General features: G+C 40.0%; 1 protein-coding gene across 1 annotated transcript in view; it reads right to left on the reverse strand.

Annotated features, from left to right (window-relative positions):
- Positions 1 to 354: 354 nt before the first annotated feature.
- The window catches only part of LOC117876498 (F-actin-monooxygenase MICAL2-like), a 189,250-nt gene continuing 169,412 nt past the window's right edge, over positions 355 to 20,192 (reverse strand). The window contains exons 34-38 of the mRNA XM_034768763.1: positions 18,104 to 18,196; positions 15,248 to 15,341; positions 6,922 to 7,021; positions 2,596 to 2,669; positions 355 to 2,501 (exon numbers count right to left, since the gene is read on the reverse strand). Coding sequence (XP_034624654.1) covers positions 2,317 to 2,501; positions 2,596 to 2,669; positions 6,922 to 7,021; positions 15,248 to 15,341; positions 18,104 to 18,196 — 546 coding nt within the window. The 3' untranslated portion in view covers positions 355 to 2,316. The remainder of the gene's footprint in view (positions 2,502 to 2,595; positions 2,670 to 6,921; positions 7,022 to 15,247; positions 15,342 to 18,103; positions 18,197 to 20,192) is intronic.

Consider the following 20,192-nt stretch of genomic DNA (forward strand, 5'->3'; position numbering starts at 1 on the left):
ACTGAGCTAAGTAACATGCTATAACTTTTTAAAACTCCTGTGAAGTTATGGCCCCCTCCTGGTAGGCTACAGATTTCCCAGAATGCATCATTCTGTGACTTCATTGAGTTGCATAAAACTTCTGGTATCAATGATGCCAGAAGGAAAAAGAATCTAGGAAATCCTTGGCAAAGCAGGACGTGCCAATGGATTTCAAAGGAGGAAAAAAATAACTTTAAAAATGTTTATTTCTGTGCTGAATGCCTCCCGCATTCAAAACACAGGCAAGTCTGCACTGAAACCTGGGATTTATTTAATTTTGGTCTTCACTATATATGTAGTTCATCTTCAATAGTAAATACCACTGAGTCCACCTTAAACAAGAGAGACAATTTAAGAAGATAACTCAAAGATCAGGCATATAACAGATACAAGCATATAACCGATAAAGATGCTAGAGGATAGATTCTGAATGTACACAGGGATTCTGCTATGCCTCTCCCACTGATTAATGGAAGTAATGTAACTAAATCCCTGTGCATCATGTTAGAAATGTATTCCTATGTGTAATATCTGACGATATTGTTTATGTCTTACTTTATATTTTGTTCCTATTGTATACATTAGTGATATAATCCTCTGCTCTACTATGCATGGCTTTACCATCATGTTATTATTGTAGATCTTATAGCTGCCATCCAAAGCACAGACAGAATTCACCAAACTATGTAAAATATTATTAGACATTGGTATTTCCTGTAAACAGATACATATACAAATAAATATAAATAGATAAATACCGTAGAACAATAGTATTCTTATCTCAGCCTCTACAGAGGTATATTGATAATCCATGGATGATGATAAAATCTGGATTTTATCTTTAAAAAGATGTATTATAAGAAATTTCAGTGTAACAAAAACTAAGGTAGATTATAAATGGTTTTACAATTACATTTAGAAGAGTTTCTTTTGCCTTTGCTGAACTGTAGGCAGAAACAGCATTTAAGCACCTTTCATTTAGTAATGAGAACAGTAAACCCTTCCAGTCAGAAAATGAGGTAAAACAATATTCAAAAACAGTCCTCCAGTTTCTCCATGTCTCTTATACTGAATTTTCAGACTATCATACATACAACTGGGAGAAACAATCAAATGTAAATTACAAAATCATCTCAGATTTAGAAGACTGCTCACAGTAAATTGAAAACATAGCCTAAGGAAATCTTTTGCACAACTGCTATGTCTATGCATGTGCGAGAAAAGCTAGAAGGCACTTTTCTATGTTTTTTTAAAGTAAAAAATGCATTCAACAGATATAGCTCTGACAGTCTTATTTATGCATTCATCTTTGCAGCAGTTTAAATATGGTTGATATGCAACCATCAACTATCAGCATAAAAATGCAGAATATAATTTTGCCACAGTTTTTGTTGTTATTCGGTTCCAAGTCTCTAACTAGTGATAACTTTGAGATACAGTACATGCTTTTGTGAAGAATGCATATTGCAAAATCTACCATATACATGTTAATCAATTTTTTTAAAATGTTCTTCGAGCATATTTCAATGATTACTTTGGTCAGCTACAGACAAAAGGTCTTCTGACTCTACAACATTTTGTTAAGAATAGTAATCCCTTTGGTATTAAGTTACAGTTTTACATAATGTAAGGTTTTAATATTGTATTAAGTCCTCATTCAATACATACAGTGCACTCAAGCTTGCAAATACACCTGATAATTAAATTTGCCTGACCTTGCATTTACACTTGTTATTTACAACATGTGTAGTCAGTATTCTAAAGACTCTTCCCCTACTCCTTTAGAAATACATTTTAAACACTAACCTGATTTTTACATTGGTGATGCTTATTTTTGACACTTGAATACAGTTCATTGTGGCTCAACCAAGCCAAAATAGAAAAAAAATACACACAGATTCAGACAAATGAATGGAAAATGTTGCTGTTTCAAAAGTACCAGATCATGTAGTTACGTCTGTAGGAACTCTGTTCTCAGAATTAAAATAGAATTACAGGGAAAAGGAAAACAATGGACAGCTCCAGTGTAATTTTCACACACTGTCCATCACACAGGTGAATTCAGTTCTTTTCCATCTCACAGGATGACTAGCCCTTTTTGCTGACAATGAGATTGCGATGTTTCTTCCTGTAATTATCTGCGTGGAACTAGAGACACTGTTGTGCAAGCAAGGAGCCTGTTTAAAAGTGTTTGATACTAAAATGATATGATTCCTTCAATTTCAGCCAGATCTCTGCCAAAAGACTGTCTCCATGTTGGTTAATATAGCTGAAGTTCCATACATTTGCACGTGGCTAAGTCCTGGTGAGTTGATAACCCTTAGATAATATAAAGCTTTCAAAGTGCTGATCTTCTGCCTTTTCCTTCAGTCTCTGCTCTTCTAAAGAAGATACAAGTTTGTCCCTTTCTTCAATCACTTTCATCATCTCAGTAAAAATTTCATGTTCCTCGTTCAGTTCTCGTTCATCTTTTAGGCTATCTAGGAGATTGCAAAACAAGCAGTTAAAACACTATTGTAAATTGGGACCATTACTGTAGACCAAAACATATAATTAACTTCCCAGTTTCTTTACCATCAATGGCCATTTTCTCTCTCAGTTTCTGCTCCAATCTTCTTTGGTGATCCTCCAGTTCTAGTTCTTGGGCTCTAGATACAAAAATAAGAATGGCAAAGAATCAGCTGACAGATTTTCTAAGGATTTTAGAACTCAGAAGGTAACAATCAACCTTCAGCAGACCTGTTAAAAAGATTGATATACAGGCTCCTACGGATCTGGCCTTTTTAATAAGATTATAATGATTTTATGCTCATTTGATTGTCAATACTGCTGTCCTTTTATTATGTTGCTGCTTCTTAGATCTCTGGCGGATAAACTTAGTGGTACATGCACATTAAGAAGGGCATTCTTTCCCTAAAACTAGTGAGATGCAGCAGGAGTATGCTATTATTATTACCTAAAATAATAAGAGAAAATGGTAAGATCATTTCCTTTTTCTTATTACAATCACCACCACTATAATGGACAAATGTTGATGTTCCTGTTAAAATAACTGTCAAGAAAATGAATAACAATGCTAGTGTTCAGCATACTGAGATATTATGGTAACGTTATTATAGACATGGACTCTAGTCATTGAGTATACTGTGTATATCCCCCATGTCCAGTATCTTCTCTATACAATCAGTGAGATTGATCCAAAAGTTTTGGCTCTTCCTACATTCTCACATTACAAACTGGATAGCATCATTACACAGGATCTCCATTTCCCTCATTCACTTGGGGCATTTGAGTGTGGTGAAATTGTACGCAATTATCCTTTGTTAAGATGACTAAGGGCCTGATCTTAGGAGAAACTGAACAATTCGACAAGTTGAGGGCAGCTCCTCACAGGAGAGAGACCCTGGAGGAAGAGGAAGTAACACATGAATAAAATCAGAATCTCATTTTGATGTGTTGAATTGATTGATACAGTCCTATATTTGTTTTTTTAAATGCCCTTTTCAGACAACAGGAAGCACTGATACCACAAGAACAAAAGGGCAAATAAGAAATAAACATTTATACAGAGCCTTAAATTATAAACCTTGTGATCAGGGTCTAGTGGTTGGAGGTTTTCCCAACACAGTAGTACGTGGCCAGCTGCACAATGTTGGCAGTCCATCACTGATGACGATATTGTTGCAGTTCTCATCTGTGGCTACCCTTATAACTCTGAAGTCCAAACCTTGATGCACAGAGTCAGCTGCACTGAGATCATGGGAAGACTATCTATGATGTTTGATGATGCCACTATGTAGCACCTTTCATGTGAGACTTGGAGATGATTTAGTCAATCCTACTCAAACCTGTTACATCCTGATTTTGTCAGAGACCGCCAGTGAGTCCTGTTCTGAGCCATCTGCTCAAGTTCTTTGAGACTGATGCCAGCCCACTCGAGACTGCTCCTCAGGTTATCTGTGAAGTGCTTATACTTCTTTCTTCTGTCCTTTGTGGCTTGGTTGGAGACACAGACAAAGAACAAGTTGAACAGCACAGGAGCAAATATGCAGCCTTGCTTTGCTCCATTCGAGATTTAAATGCATCAGAAGAGTCACCATTGAAGAGCACTTGCACTGTCATGTAATTGTGGAACAGATGGATGATTTGTATGAACCTTTTTGGGCAGCCCTGTTTATGTAGAATAGCCAATAGACCCTCTCTGACTGTATCAAAAGCTTTGGTCAAGTCGATGAAGAATGCATACAGGTCCATGTTCTGCTTGAAACATTTTTCCAGGACCTGCCTTATGACAAAAAATCATGTCCATTGTATGACGACCTGGTCTGAAACCACACTTCAGCTTCTGGCAGATTCTCCTCAGATATGTTTGCAATGAGTCTGTTCAGAAGAATGTGAGCTAGTATCTCCCCTGCTGTTCAAAGGAAGGAAATGCTTCTGTAGTTTTCAGTCAGCCAGATTTGCTGCCTTTGTTTTTGAACAGGGATACAATAATATCATCTTTCAAGTCTTGTGGCATTTCGTCTTCCTCCAAATGCTACTCAAGGTATCGTGAAACATCTTGATAGCCTTTGGGCCTGCTACTTTGTACACTTTGGAATACCATCCTTTTCAGAGCCTTGCCAGAGTCCAATTGCTTGATGGTTTTCATGACCTCTTCAACTGTTGGAAGGAGGTCGAGATCCTCTGATGGATTTCTTGGGTAATTGGTCAAGGATACGCTGATCAAAGTGGATGGTCTATTGAGTAGACTATTGAAGTGTTCAGCCCATCTCTGCATGATTTCCCTCCTTGTCTTTGAGAAGGGTTGTGCCACCTGCCAACTTCAGGAGAGCTGTGCCAGATTTAGATGGTCCATAGATTGCTTTCAGAGAGTCAAAGAACATCTTTGTATTGTTTGTATCTGCGTAATGCTAAACTTGTTCAGGTTTCCTTTCCACCATTCATCCTCCATACTCCTCACTTCAAACTGGGCCTTGCTCTGTAGGTCAGGGGTGGGCAAACTCTTTGGCCTGAGGGCCGCATCGGATTTCGGAAATTGTATAGAGGGCCAGTTAGAGGAGGCTGTGCCTCCCCAAACAGCCAGGAGTGGCCCGGCCCCCACCCCCTATCCTCCCCTGCTTCTTGCCCCCTGATGGCCCCCCCGGGACCCCACCCCATCCAACCAACCCTTTTCCCTGTCTCCTGACTGCCCCTGGAGCCCCTGCCCCTGTCCCCGCTGCCCCATCCAACCCCCCCTCTCCTTCCTGACTGCTCCCCTGGAACCCTTGCCCCCATTCAACCCGCCTGTTCCCTGCCCTCTGACTGCCCCGACCCCTATCCATACCCCCACCCCCAACCACCACCCCAAACTCCCCTGCCCTCTATTCCCTCCCCCCCGTTCCCCACCTCCTTACCGCGCTGCCTGGAGCACTGGTGGCTGGTGGCGCTAGAGCCACGCTGCCCAGAGCACCAGGACAGGCAACCACGCCGCCCGGCTGGAGCCAGCCACACCACTGCGCAGCACAGAGCACTGAGTCAGGCTGGGCCCGCTCTGCAGCAGTGCTGCCCAAGGAACTCACAGCCCCGCCTCCCAGAGTGTTGTACTGGTGGTGGGGCGAGCTGAGGCTATGGGGGAGGGAGAACAACAGGGGAGAGGCCGGGGGCTAGCCTCCCGGGGCAGGAGCTCGGGGGCCGGGCAGGAGGGTCCCACGGGCCGGATGTGGACCACAGGCTGTTTGCCCACATCTGCTCTAGGTACTTAAATCTATCTTTCTTTGAGATGTAAGTGAGATCATTCTGCCATTCAACAAACACTTTCTGCTGGTCACTTAGGAGTTTGGAAATGTCCTTGTTGTTCTCATTGAACCAGTCCTGGTGTTTGTGGCCAGCTGCACAATATGGAACTGATAAATGCCAACCATCTACCTGCTGCTAGAGCAGAACCCAGGGATTAAGAGATGCCATCTAGACCTACAGTGCACCACCCATCTAGCCCAAGCAGTAGGGGTAGGAAGCAGCTGGGAGTCACTTGACTCTGACTTGGCAGGCATATATGGTACAAACATTTGTGGGAGCGAAGGTGCACATTTTTAAGACAATGACCAAAGTACTGATGGATCCAAACTCTGTTTTAATCCACCCCAGATTTTGACACCACTCACTCTGCCTCTGTAATCTAGTCCTAGAGCAGAATGAATAACTGAATTTTTAGTCTGGTGGCCAAACCAAAATATCTGGGGAAAAAATTAATTTCAGGTCAACCCAAAATGGAAATGGTTCAGCTTTTTCAGCATTCTTTTCCCCCCAACGGAAACTATTTACCAGATTTGGCCAAAATTCAGAAATAGTTTCATTTGACCTGAAACTGCATTTTTTGATGAGTAAACTATTTATCCAAAACATTTCACCCAGCTCTACTCACAAATGAGTTTAATCTTTCCTCTCATTTCCTTGTGTTGCCCAGGAAAAGCAGATATACGGTATGTTAGAAATCTCCCTCCACTCCCCACTCATTCGGTGCCTTGACCAATTTGTTTTCCAGTGGATTAAATGCCTGGGAGGTCATTAGGCCCATTAGTGCATCCACAAATAGTGCTATGTAATAGACCTATAGGATCAAAACCACTGTACCACTGGGGAGTTCAAGTGCAAATCTGTGTTTGGAATAGAATGTAGCTTTGGGTCCATTTATTCTAACACACTTCCAACTCCAGGAAACAGTAATGCAAGAAGGAGAAGCGTGGACTCTCTCTGTGTGCTAATGGCAATATGCTATGCAAGACGCAAAGTGGCAATTTAGCTCAATAATGAGAGCCACATGTATCAAGAGGAAAATCCTATGCCTGGGACCTAAAATGAGTCCACTTCCCCACCCCCCACATCTTTACTACTGATGGCAAACTGTGTTTTCTTACTTACATGATCAAGAGCTCAGACTCATAACGCACTAATTTATTCTTCTCCAGGACCAGCTCAAACCATTCATGTAACAGCTGAGTTTCATCCTGTGTGCCTGAATCTGATTGAGATATAAAAAAATAAATGTGTTATATTGGATTTCCCTCTCCATGATCAAACTGCTTTGAAGCCACTTTAAATGATCCTTGTTTGTATGGCTAGATGTGTACCATGTAGAACCTTTGTGATGTGATATTTCTGTCACTAGTTTTCCAAGGTACCCGATATACAGTTTATTGTTATAGTTTATTGTAGTTAAGGATAAACTGAATTTTAGGCTAGAATAAATACAAGAAAAGAATCCCACTTCCATCTTGAAAATTAGCAGGCTTTTTTTTTGTTTTTAAAATATTTGTCTACTCCTTTTTGAAATGGTTGGTATTAATCGCTCCTTATTCTGGCATAAATAATTCATTTTTTTTATGTTAACACAGCACCTGATTTATCTATTTTAGGTGGATACTTCCATCAGAAAGATCAGACTTAAGGGTGGGCAAGGCTGGCATATGTCAACTGGTCCTTCTTCCTGGTGGTACCCTCACTCTTAATCAAAGTCCCTACCAAAAGGGCCCCCAGCTCATTTGCCATCTGACATTTGTCTTTAAATCTGCATCTGTGAAATAAATGTTTTGACTGATTAGAAAAGCTGCACTATAGAAAGTCCCTTATTATTATTAATATTATTTGTACTGTAGTAGTGTCTCAAGTCCAGGATGCCATTGTGCTAGGTGCCATAGAGTCAGATAACAAAGAGATGGCCCCCGCCCCAAAGAACTCAGACTATAAACAATTAGTGGATACAACTATTCTATAAAGAACAGATTCCCTAAGATGAAAGCATTCCTTCACTGAGTGCCAATATTGCCGCACAAGAAGAGATGGCAATGGATAACTGGCCTTTTCAAGCTGTCATTCAGGGTATATTGGTGAAACTTTGTTTTAAGACATGGAATAGCCCATCATCTCATAAACGTAGGGCTCAAAGGGACTCGAGAGGCCATCTAGTCCAGCCCCCAGTGCTGAATTAGGACCAAGTATACCGAGACCATCCCTGACAGGTGTTTGTCTAACCTGTTCTTAAAAACCTCCAATGGCAGGGATTCCACAACCCCTTTGGGCACCTATTCCAGTGCTTAACTATCCTTATAGTTTAAATTTTTTTTTCTAATATCTAATCTACATCTCCCTTGCTGCAGATTAAACCAATTACTTCTTGTCCTACCTTCAGTGGACTTGGAGAACAATTGATCATGGTCCTCTTTATTGTAGCTTTAAATATAGTTGAAGCCTGTTTTCAGATTCCACCCCTCCCCCCCGTTGTCTTTTCTCAAGATTCAACATGCCCAGCTTTTTTAACCTTTCCTCATAGATAGATTTTTATAAACCTTATATCATTTTTGTTGTTCATCTCTGGACTCCAATTTGTCCATATCTTTCTTAAAGTGTGGCACCCAGAACTAGACACAGTACCTCAGCTGAAGCCTCACCAGTGCTGAGTAGAGTAGGACAATTACCTTTTATGTTTTCCATCAAACACATTTGTTAACATACTCCAGAATGATGTTAGTTTTTTTTTTCCAACTGCATGACACTGGTGACTCGTATTCAATTTGTGATCCACTACAACCCCCTGATCTTTTTCAGCAGTACAACTGTCTAGCCAGTTATTCTACACTTTGTAGTTGTGCATATATTTTCTTCCTAAGTGTAGTAGTTTGTACTTGTCCTTATTAAATTGCATCTTGTTGATTTCAGACAAATTCTCCAATTTATCAAGATAATTTTGAATTCTAATCCTGTCCTCCACAGTATTTGCAACCCCTCCCAGCTTGGTGTCATCTGCAAATTTTTCAAGTACCCTTTCCACTCCATTATCCAAGTAATTAATGAAAATATTGAACAGTACTGGCCCCAGGACAGATCCTGGTAGGAGCCAACTAGATACGTCCTGCCAGTTTGACACCGAGCCACCAATAGATAAATACTCTATTCATAATCATCTATCCTTTCAATGTTCTGTTAGAAGTAGGTACTCCTCACAACAGTAGGATCCCACAGGTCATTAATACATATGGCTAAATTTTCAAAAGAGGATGCAGTGCACTGAGGAAGCCCCCTACATGGATGAATCTAAAATGGATGCTTGTGTACCATACCCATTTACCCCTTGATGCAGGTTGTTTGTACCTTTGAAAATTTGGCTATAAAATTAACACACTCGTCCCTTAAACTGATTCTTTGGTATTTTACCAACCATTTCCCAGCCAGACCTGTCAAAAAAAAAAATCTCTAGGCCCAAGAGGCTTTCCAAAGATCTGAGCCCCCTTGATCTATACACATCTCTTTCCCCCTTTCTAGCTTGCCCTTCTGCCCAATTTTCCAGTTTCTTCTTTGCTAAATGAAAGAAAGAGTTATCCTGCCTAAGATGACCTTGGGGGAGGAGGGGAAGCGCTTTTAGATTTTAAATATTTAGGGATAGTTAAATACGCTGTAATATGGCTCCCATTGTTACTAACTACAGTAGTACTGAGGAAGCTGGAAACTTGTCTCCATAATGTCTGTCACGTCCATACTGCAGTGCACTTCCCTTTCGGCGTGTACAGTGAATAATAATAATTAATAATAATAATGATAGGTAGGATATAGAGGTCTTAATTTACTTCAGGATTGTCCCAACTTTGAGGGACAATTCCAATGTCCAGCCAGTTCCACCAATGTCAGGATTCTGTCTGCATTTCAGTAGAATCCCAGGACATCTGATCTCTCTGGCTACTGTCAACATAGTGATACCACTGTGTTGAAATCCTCCAGAGCAGTGCCTTCATCAGTCATGAAGCAGCAACTCCTCCTCTCCTGCAGTACACTATGCATTTCAGCTCTGTGCATCTTGCTCCTGGATGAAGAGCTGAGAGAACCACTCACTGAACTGCTCAGAGGCACAAAGAGATGAGCTGTCCACGAGTTCAGCAGCTCCCAACCCAGAGAATGGCAGTTGGCTCTTCAATCTGCTGCTTCCCTGGGAGGGCAGTATGAGAAGAATAGAACTGGAAAGGAGTATGGGACAGAAAAAGTGTGTGTGTGGGGGGGGGGGGGCAGGTGAGAGAGAGAGAGACTCAGGGGTAAAGGAATGCAGCTGTGATTTCCAAAAAATTTTTTAGGTTAAGCAACTACCTCTTTGTTTGCTAATATAACTCATGCTAACACAGGGTGGCTTTTTGTCCCCTTCTAGTGGCTGGACTGCTACTGCCTCTAACTAATGGACTTGGGCCTTTAGTTCAAGCAATTAGGGACGCATGTTTTTAGAGGTTCCTGGGTCAGACCTCACAGAGGCGATCTGTCAAGGGTGTCATTAAACTAGGTTAGAAATTGAGGCAAGGAGTAGAGAACAACCTGAGAAAAGGAATAAGTATAGATAATCCCGAAGGAGAAAGACAGAGGTAACACACCTAATGGACCAGGAGCAGCAGCACAAGAGATAATGGCATTGTCTCCCGCTTTTTCAATTTGAAAATATGATGAAGCTAAATTTGTGTACTTATAGAAATCTGCCATCTTGGTTAGGCATTATCATTCCCGAAAGCCAAAGCTGTCTAACTGGAATAGCAAGGTACAGGTATATGATGTCTAGAGCTGTGTGGAGAAAGGTAATTCAGTTTCCTGGAGGATTTTAATATTTTGAAATATGGATTCATTCTAGTTTGGAATGGAACCAAATAATTCAAAATTCTCCACAAAAGGCAATGGAGTCCTGGTTCTGGGGCAGTCTGCCTGGTGGGCTGTCCTGGTGTCATGGACTCTGGCAGCCCTTGGGGTCCCCGACTCTGAGGCAGTCTGGCAGGCAGGATACTGAGATGCTGAGCAGGTGAGCTGGCACAAAACGAGGCACAATTCCAGTTCAGCTACTCCTGGGTTCCAGCAGAACTTTGTCAAAGTCAATAGATTTGGATGAATCGGTAAATTCAGACAAAAAATGTTTTGTTGCAATTTTTCCAACCAGCTCTAATGGGGACATGTCTAGTTTAAATGCCTGTATATAGCCGGATTTTATATAGATATAACACACACACACAGCAGAAATGCAGCCAGAATTTAAACCAGACAACACACTAGCAAGAGAATCTGTTTTCACAGATGTGCATATGTACTGCACTTGTGTAAACACTCTGTCCTTCTTCCATCTCCTTCCCAATTTTTGCTATATTCTTATTTTGGAAAAATATTGCTTTTTAAATATTTCCATGCTTATAGTATGAAATATCACTTTCTCCCTCTAATAAAAGATTTGAGTTGTATTTCAACTGAAGTAAGCAAACAGCAATGTGGTTTGCCAAAATGCCTCATTCTAGCAAAAGCACCTACTGTAGCTGTAATAACCGTAGCTAAAGCTTATGCCCAAATAAATCTGTTAATCTTTAAGGTGCCACCAGACTCCTTGTTGTTTTTGTAGATACAGACTAACACGGCTACCCCCTGATACTTGATATGTAGCTTTTGGGTTTGTTCTTTCTCTGTCCTACAGAGTGCCCTCTAGTGTCCTGAAGCTGCATTGCATTTACTCACTGAACTTCTCTATTGATTTATCATTGTTATTAATGCCAATAGTTACTTAACTTGCACAATTAAGTAACTTCCAAGAACAATACAACAAACTAAGTAATCCCCACAACACCCAAATGAGATAGGGAAGGTCAACTGGATGCCAGTTCCTGTGTTTATCAAGCCTTGTTGCCTTTTTGCAAAATGTTTTTTGCAAAAGGGTGGCTTTTTATTTATCCAAATCCCTTTCATTTGAGGCTCCATTAGAAATTAAGATGTCCTTTTCTTTTTATTACGTAACAACTTTAAGATGGCCTATTTAAAAACAGCATTTACTAAACATGGCTCTCAAACTTTCTATTTCCTGCCATCTTAGCATCTTTCTGCAGACAAAAGGTTGGAGAATAAGCAGGCTCTTCCTTCAACTTCTTCCACTTGTTCTTTTGGGGAAAAAAAGGTATAAAACTCACATTCCTGTCCACACACACTTTCAAAGGGTCTAATATTTCTGACTCTGTTTACAGTTTTAAATACTTCCCTTTTCCAAAAAGCAGTGCAAACAAACCTTGTGTACGCTATCTATAAAAGCATAAGCCTATAGAAAGCTATTCACTGATATACTGAAATATGGAGAGACTAATGGTGCTTCCTCAGCATGGATTTTTTTTTTTTTTTACTAGCAACCTTCACAACTTGTTTGTTTAATGTTTGAGTTATACAAATTTCAATTGAAAATGTGGTTCAAAACCTACATTACTGAATTTTGTTGTAGGCAAAAGATCCCTATAAACCCACACAAATATCACTAAAAAATAAAGCAGCAGTACATTAATGATTTATTATTTGGTATTTAGCACAGAATAAAGTAAATGAAGGGGGGAAACCACCAAAAATTATTCATAGTATTGATTATTTCTAATTTTTCTTTAAATGCATGAATTGTTGTCACTACAATTACGAGATTATCAAAGCCTCATTTTGTTCATCAGTCTTCATGGCAGTTTGTTTCACACCCACGCATGTTCTCTTCTAATTCAGTTCAGTAGCTAATGAATAACTCCCACTAACAAAAGAGCCTTTCATTCCATGCTCACATAATTATTAGAGGAGAGTTGCATAAATGTCACCGAAGACTAGTGTTTGCAGGCCTGTCTCTAAATTCGGTTATTCACAACCTTTGCAGCTCAATATTATTGCTTAACTGTGATCATTTTCTAATTACCTTAATAATACCTATTAAATCACTTGAGCTACATAAGCACAGGCCTACTTAAATACAACTTAACCTAATAAGCACTGGTCATTCATTAAACAATAATGCACATTTTTAAAAGGATGAATGGAATATTATCTGTCTGAATCCTGCACTATTACACAAATGTTATTACAAGCAACAAAGCATTAACATTTTGATGTCTAGTTCGGAGAATTTCAGCCTGAAATTTTACACAATATGAGGTATTCAAACAGAACAGTCCTCACCCCTTTTCCTATCTGCCTGCATCTGTAGCTGGCCACCCACATGAAAACAATCAACAGGGAGAAAAAAATAGCACTCTAATCTTAATGAAAGGAATTAAATTACTAAGGATGAAAAGGGAATGAGGAGCATCAATCTCTTAGCAGATGAGCTTTCTTTAGAAAATGTGATTGTCAAAATAATGGGAACAAGAGGTGGCTCTGGGCCATCCATTCTGGTATTCTGCACGTATCCCTATTTCCCTACAGTTAGAAGAGTTTTGATCTTCCATATTTTCAGAGACCTAGAGAGAAGAGCATAACTTTTTTTTTCTAGAACTAAGGGGATGTCTACATTACAGCTGTTACAACGGCACAGCCATGGCACTGTTGCTGTACCACTCTAGCGCCATAGGGTAGACACTTCCTACGTTGGCAGGAGGGTTTTTCCCCTCCATGTAGATAATCCACCTCTCCGAGAGGAGGTAGTGAAGTTGACAGAGAATTATTCTGTTGATTTAGCCACGTCTGCACAGGGGGTGGGGGAAGGGAGAGGTCTACCCAACTAGGTTGCACAGGGACAAAAATTTTCACAACCCTGCATGACATGGCTAAGTAAGATGATCTACTTTTTAAGTGTAGACCAGGCCTAACACTAAAAACCCTTTGGGGATTCTCCTTTCAAAAAGACAGTGTTTTAAGTTAACAAATGAATTGACATTAGCTTTTTAAATAACATTTTAAATAGATTAGTTCAATCAGTTGTATGGCATTTGTTTTATAAACCAATTGGGTAAATACTGAAGACCTTACAGTTTTTACTTGGGCAAACAACTACTAGAGCCAATTCTTTACTTCAGTGTTTGTGTACTACAGTGATGGAGTTTATTCTCCCCCACAGAGAGAATAAAAATCTCAGTAAGGCACTCAGCATTGGCCCCAGCATGATTTTGCTGCTATTACGGTGGTTTTGTAATACAATACTAAAAAAGTACATAGAAACTTTACCATACTATGCAGCTAAGCATAAAAACAACATTTTCCAAGTGTTGGGTGTTGCATCAAAAAACATCGTAGCTCCCTGGCACAAAATCACACTAATGATTTAGGAGTTTTGGCTTGTAACAAGGAAGAATATAAAAAGCAGATTTGCAATATGACTTCTGGCTTTCAGACAATCTTTTACATCTAAAATAGCTTTCAAATCTCCTCAGAAGGTAGATTGCATCAGGGCAGCCATTTATGTTCATATTTTATTAAAAAAACAAAACAAAAAACCCTTAAGGTTAGATTGGGTCTTGAAATTTCATCCCTTAGAAAAGGGTGGGGTCAAGCTGTGCTGACCACAGGAGGAGCTATGAGAAGAGCTGCATCTCTGAGAGGCACAGTCCCTCTTGTGCTCCTTGCTCTGGGGGGAAGTCGTGTCACCCTTTTCTGTGGTGTAGCTTGCTTCCCCCCTTGCACCCAGCCAGTTGTGTGGGGTCTTCACGCTGGGGAAGGCAGCATTATGGCTCTACTAACTCTCAACTCTTCACTTACACTGTCCACTTTCCCCTTCTCCTCCCCGTCCAATAGTTCATGTAGCAGAAGGGAAAGACATCACGTTAGGCATGGTTAGGGAAATCAGACTAAATGATCTAATGGTTCCTTCTGGTCTTAAAAATCTATGAATCTGCGCCTCACCCTTCTGTGCATGAACTGTAATGTGAATAGTCCTTATGTAGGCATGTAGGGGAGACCTTATACCCTCTAACTCCCCTCCACAGCTGGGTCAGGACTAATTAAAACCTAAACTTTCATTGGAGCAGGGAAAAATCCTAATTATCTCCTGTCCATAAGAAAACAGCATTTCATAGTTCAGGTCTGTCTCACTACACATTGCCCTTTTACATGGCTTGTCTGAGTTATTTCCACAGTTCAGTCACTGACTGCAATCATATTATTGACACTCAGAGAGAAGCTGTTAAGGACCTTGTTACTAAGCATAGGCTGCTGGCTTGGTAACGGAGTTACTGGACCTAGAAACATCACTGATTCTGTAGTGTAGATGAAATCAGGCTCAGGATTTTAAACAATGGGAGGGAAGTAGATTCAGCTTCAAGTTCCAATAGTTACAAATTCACAACTGATAACATCTAAAGCTGCTTGGCAAATAGAAAAAAAATAGGTGAATTTTCTCTCATTTATTGTTTCAGGGAAAATTTTCCAACCACCTGTACTTTTAAAACAGTTGTAAAATCTGCTCTGCTTTTAAAGAGGCACCAAATAATCACAAATTTCTTGCCCCATTTACCTGATTCTCCTCGCAGTTCCCTCTCCAGTTTAACACCATTTATCTCTAGGGCCCTCTGTCTTTCCTCCACTTCTTCCAGTTGGCGCTGGATAGCCTGCAGAATTATAAAGATTATAAAAGATAAAAATACAGCTTTAAAATACAGAGAGGAAGGATGGCCCGGTGGTTTGGGCACTAACCTGGGACTTGGGAGACCCACGTTCAGGTCCCGTTACTGTTAAAGTTTTCCAGTGTGATCTTGAGTAAGTCACTTAGGGCCAGATTTACCATTGATTATATAGGCACCTCACGGGATTTTCGAAAGCACTTTTGAAAAATCTCGCTAGGTGTCTATCTGCATCTTTACGTGCTCACATACATTTAAAAATCTGGCCCTTCGTCTTGTTGTGCCTCAGTTCCCCATCTGTAAAAATGGGGATAACAGCAGCTCCCTACTTCACAGGGCTGCTGTGAAGGTAAATATATTAAAGATTGTGAGGCATGCAGACACTATGGTAATGGGAGCCATATTGGTACCTAAAATAACTTAAAGGGTTTGTCTACTATTTTGAATTGAGTGGGATAATTCAGCTATTTTTTCTTCTCATATAACCTTTTGATATGGAAAAGAAAAGAGTATATAGCTCCAGAATTCCCTTTAATTGGCACTACACAGGTAACCCTCAGATGAGCTGACCTGACCATACCCTCTAAACATGTCTGTGTTCTAGGTCAACTATTTTCAAAAGCATCCATTGCCCAATCTGACACACCTTTAAAGGGCCACATTTTGAAAGGGTAGGTACCTAGTATTTCCTTAAATTCAGGCCCTGTGAAGGTATCCGAAGTTAGCCACCCAAAAATCACTGGGCACTTTCTGAAAATGTTTATTACTGTACCACCATAAAATAAGGGAAGACGCTTACAATGTGTCCCCCCCCCCGGATTTTGTTTACTTATTTAGTTTCATTTTTGCTATTTCAGTTTTACAAAAAATACGTTAAGCACATGTGGATTTTTTCTTTTGTAGTTGCTTCTATTTTGTCATTGATTTCTCAGTAATGATTAATCTAATATTTTGTAAAATGTAAAGAAAATGTAATAGGTTCTATTTAAAATATAGAGAAAAATGTAATAGGTTCAAGCACAAAATCTGTTCATTCAAAGTACAGTAAATCAGCAGAGGAGACCCATTTAAAAATTCCAGAGATTTCAATTTCACTTCTCGTTATATAGTGTATATATATTTATATTATTATAATACTTAATATATATGCACATGCTAATTACAGGGAAACCCCGCTATAATGCACCCCGCGATAACGCAAATTTGGATATAACGCGATCATAAGCTGGCTCCGGCTGCTCCATGCGCAAAAAAAAAAAAAAAAAGAGAGAGGCTGGAGTGCCACCGAAGAAAAAACCAAACAAAATGGAATGTGCCTTCCCCACTGCCTCTTCCCCCCCTACCTCCGCTTCTCCTTTTGGCGAGAAGAGCCGTTCTCCTCCCCAGCTGCTCCTCACTCTTCCTCTGTCCCTTGCACGTCTCCCCTGCTCTCCCCAAGTGTTTCCCTCTCTTGCTGCATGGCTGAGAGCCCCCGCTGCTGGAGCTGCACCCTTTCAGTTCCTGTTACGGGCAGTTCGCAAATGCAAGTCGTTTTCTGCTCAAGAGAAATTGACCAGCTTGAAACTGACTGGCTTGAAATGGTAAACCTCGCTATACTGCGACCCCACATTTATCACGATCGAATTTTTTGGACCCCAATCATTGCGTTATAGTGGGGTTTCACTGTATATATACATATTTACTCCTTGTATTACAGTAACACCTAGAGGCCCCAGTTGAAACGGAGACTGTACGAACATATAGTGAGAGACGGTCCCTGCCTCAAAGAAAGGTATGTCTGAACAGGCAAAAGTGGCCTTTGATGCGCCACATAAATTTGTAGGGCCAGATTTTCAAAAAAGAATTCAGCACCCAGCAGATCCCATTGAGAACTTCATTTAGGAGCCAAAATGGGAGCTGAGGAATTTTGAAAATTTAGCCTGTAATACCTGAACAATGCAAATTCAGACAGAGAATGCAACTCATATGTACATGTGTTAAAAGAGTTAACTATGACCTGTGATTCTGGCACATTAGCATCAGACACCATTTGAGATCAACTCATTGAGAAGTGTGCTCACAAAACACCGCATGACAGATACTTGCAATAGGAGGGGTCAAGTGCACAACTGTATGAGTCACCATGGACAGAATCTACAGTTCCTTCTGCTTTGTCTGGAGAAGAGAGCCTTTACAGAGGGCCATCTTATTGCACAATTAACAAAGGAAGAATTAATATTCCCATTATACAGATAGGGGAACTGAGGCACAGAAAAAAATAATTTGTTTTTCCTAATCCTCTCTAGTGTATAGTAATACGGTAGTGTCCTTTTTTATCCTTTCTAAATTAGCAGTTTACTTGCAGGCCCTTTTTGTTTAAATTTCAATGGTCTTTGCAGTCACTCTCTATTGCACTGTATTCCTGAGTTAGGTGTTCATCCTCGTCACCAATTGTTACATCTTTTGCTTTTTATAGGACAATAAAAATAGTATGAAGAAGCTACATGGGCACAGTTGGGTTCCAAATAAATCATCTTTACTAACTATAGATAAACATGCAAGGCTAGCTGCATACATCTTGCTGCTCTGACTGCTTTCCGAGAGTTTCTGCAATATAAAACACAGTAAGCATCACTAGAGGGCTCACAAATTATTTAAAAGGACAAATATCCTCACAGTACATACTACACCCCCATCCCTCATCACCCTCTTTTCTCCCCCACCCACAAAATACCCTTAAGTGTGACACAAGCTCAGTTTTACTTTGTCACCTGGGCTTTATGGAGTCTTTTCAGCTCCTCTTGTTTAACCAGTTGCTTTGTTTCCTTTTCTAGTTTTCTCCTTCTTCTAAGGGTCCTTTTTGCCTACAAGAGTAAGGGGAGAAAAGAAGGTAATCAATACCCTGTACTTAGTCATCTTAGATTTTCATAGACTTTTGCCAGCTGCAAATGTTAAGTAGTTTTTGATTCACTCAGCTAGGTTTATTCTCAGCCATTAAGACATTATCAGAAAGACCCTCACTGCATCCCTAGTTAAGCATTAGCTATTTCTGTCAATGAAGGGAAAATTGAATCAATAGAGCTACACAACTACACGCCTATAACCACACATCTCACAAGAACTTCTGTGAACATCATGGTTACCAGAGAACAGAAAGTACCAGCTTCCTATGAAAAACATGACCTATTTTTTACTGTATCCGACCGTCACTAAACATTCAGTTCCTTTGTGTAAATAATCATTTCTTTGTTAGTTAAAATTTTATATTATATGTAAAAATATGCTTTCCAAAAACAACTGGGCTTGATCCCTAGCTAGTGTGGCTTCACTGAAGTCCATGGAGCTATGCCAATTTATACCAGAAGAGGATCTGGCCCTCTGTTTATTAATCAACTCTGATGCAATTCTGAAGTCAGTCATATTATACAACAGCAGTTCACTTTGAGCAGCTTGTAATGTAACAAGATTGATGTAGTCTGAAGCAGTGCAACAATCACATTAGCATCTGAAACTGGATAATGTTTGTCTTCTCCAAAAGCAGCTTAATTATTGCCATTAAAGAGCATCCTTTTCTTTTCTTTTTTGTCCCCTCTCTTCCCGGTGATAACCAACACCCCTCATTTTTCAAGTTACAGGTATGTTGCAATGGGAACATTTTTATGGACACAAATCACTGACCACTGCAATGCCCTCCAAGAAGTACAAACAAAGCAATTGTTAAAGGGTTCACATAGGGAGTGGCATGCACTGTTTAATCTTGTTCCTCACTTATATGATCTGAAAATGTTTCAAGACCAGTCATGATTTCCCACTCAAGGAAAAAGAAAGACAGGAAATAAGAGAATAATAGACAAGAAAACAGAAGTCTAGAAGCCAGTTCTCTCAGAATGCTACATTTCAGTTTCTCTTCAGTTTGGTCAGTGGAGCATGGCAACATCTTTAAGATACGAGGCAAAACTGGTATGTCAACTGTCACAGGGCGCCAACTGAGATGAATTGATACATTTAATAGTGGATGTGACTCAAAAAAGGGCAAGAAATGCCAGGCCTGAGCCACTGCCACTGGTTTGTGCTATAGTTTGTCATTTACACCTGACATAGGTTAGAGCTAGTCTTTGCTCATTCCCGTATGTCCCTTTGTGCCTGCCGCTGGTTGAATTCTTGAAACTCATTCCTGTTCAGTTCATGCCTGGATTTGTTTTCTTTGTTTTTTCACCTATATGTTTTCTGTATTTCATCTAATTCCCCATTATATTCTTTTCTATTTCAGTTCCTTTTTCTGGTTCTTTCTCCTCACACTTTGTGGTTTTTGGTTTTGTTTATTTAAAGGGCTTTATTCTTTGAAGCTTCTGGTTTTTGAGTTTAACAAGATCTGTCTCTGAACCATCACTTACTCATTTTTCTTTTACAAATAACTGATGTCTTCAACACAGAATACCCAGGAAAACTTTGAAACACTGTTATAGCCAATAATTGGTTAAAAAAAAATTACATAACATTGATGGTAGCCTCAAACATCAAAGTGAGTGGGAAGCAGTTGCTGCATCTCCATTCCACGTAGGAATGCATGTGAGAGAGCCTCTTCCACCCTGAAAATGTCTCCTAAACTGTCTCTTTGAGACATGTTTGCTGGGGAATTGTAGGTAGGAGCAGTGGGAGGAGCAGCAGTTAAAAGACAAATGTAACGAGAACTGAAGAAAGTGGCCACCCTTTCTACTTGTCAAGTCCTTCCCTCTAAGCCAAGTTTTTGCAAAGTTTAAACTGATATTTCTTGCACATCTTTTGATGAGTTTGGGAGGGAAAGATTGGGGTCAAATGGAACAGATCAGCTTATCCTTTGTTGCATTGGTTTGGAGAGTC

Source organism: Trachemys scripta, chromosome 4 (assembly GCF_013100865.1).
Source record: "Trachemys scripta elegans isolate TJP31775 chromosome 4, CAS_Tse_1.0, whole genome shotgun sequence".
Lineage (NCBI taxonomy): Eukaryota > Metazoa > Chordata > Testudines > Emydidae > Trachemys > Trachemys scripta.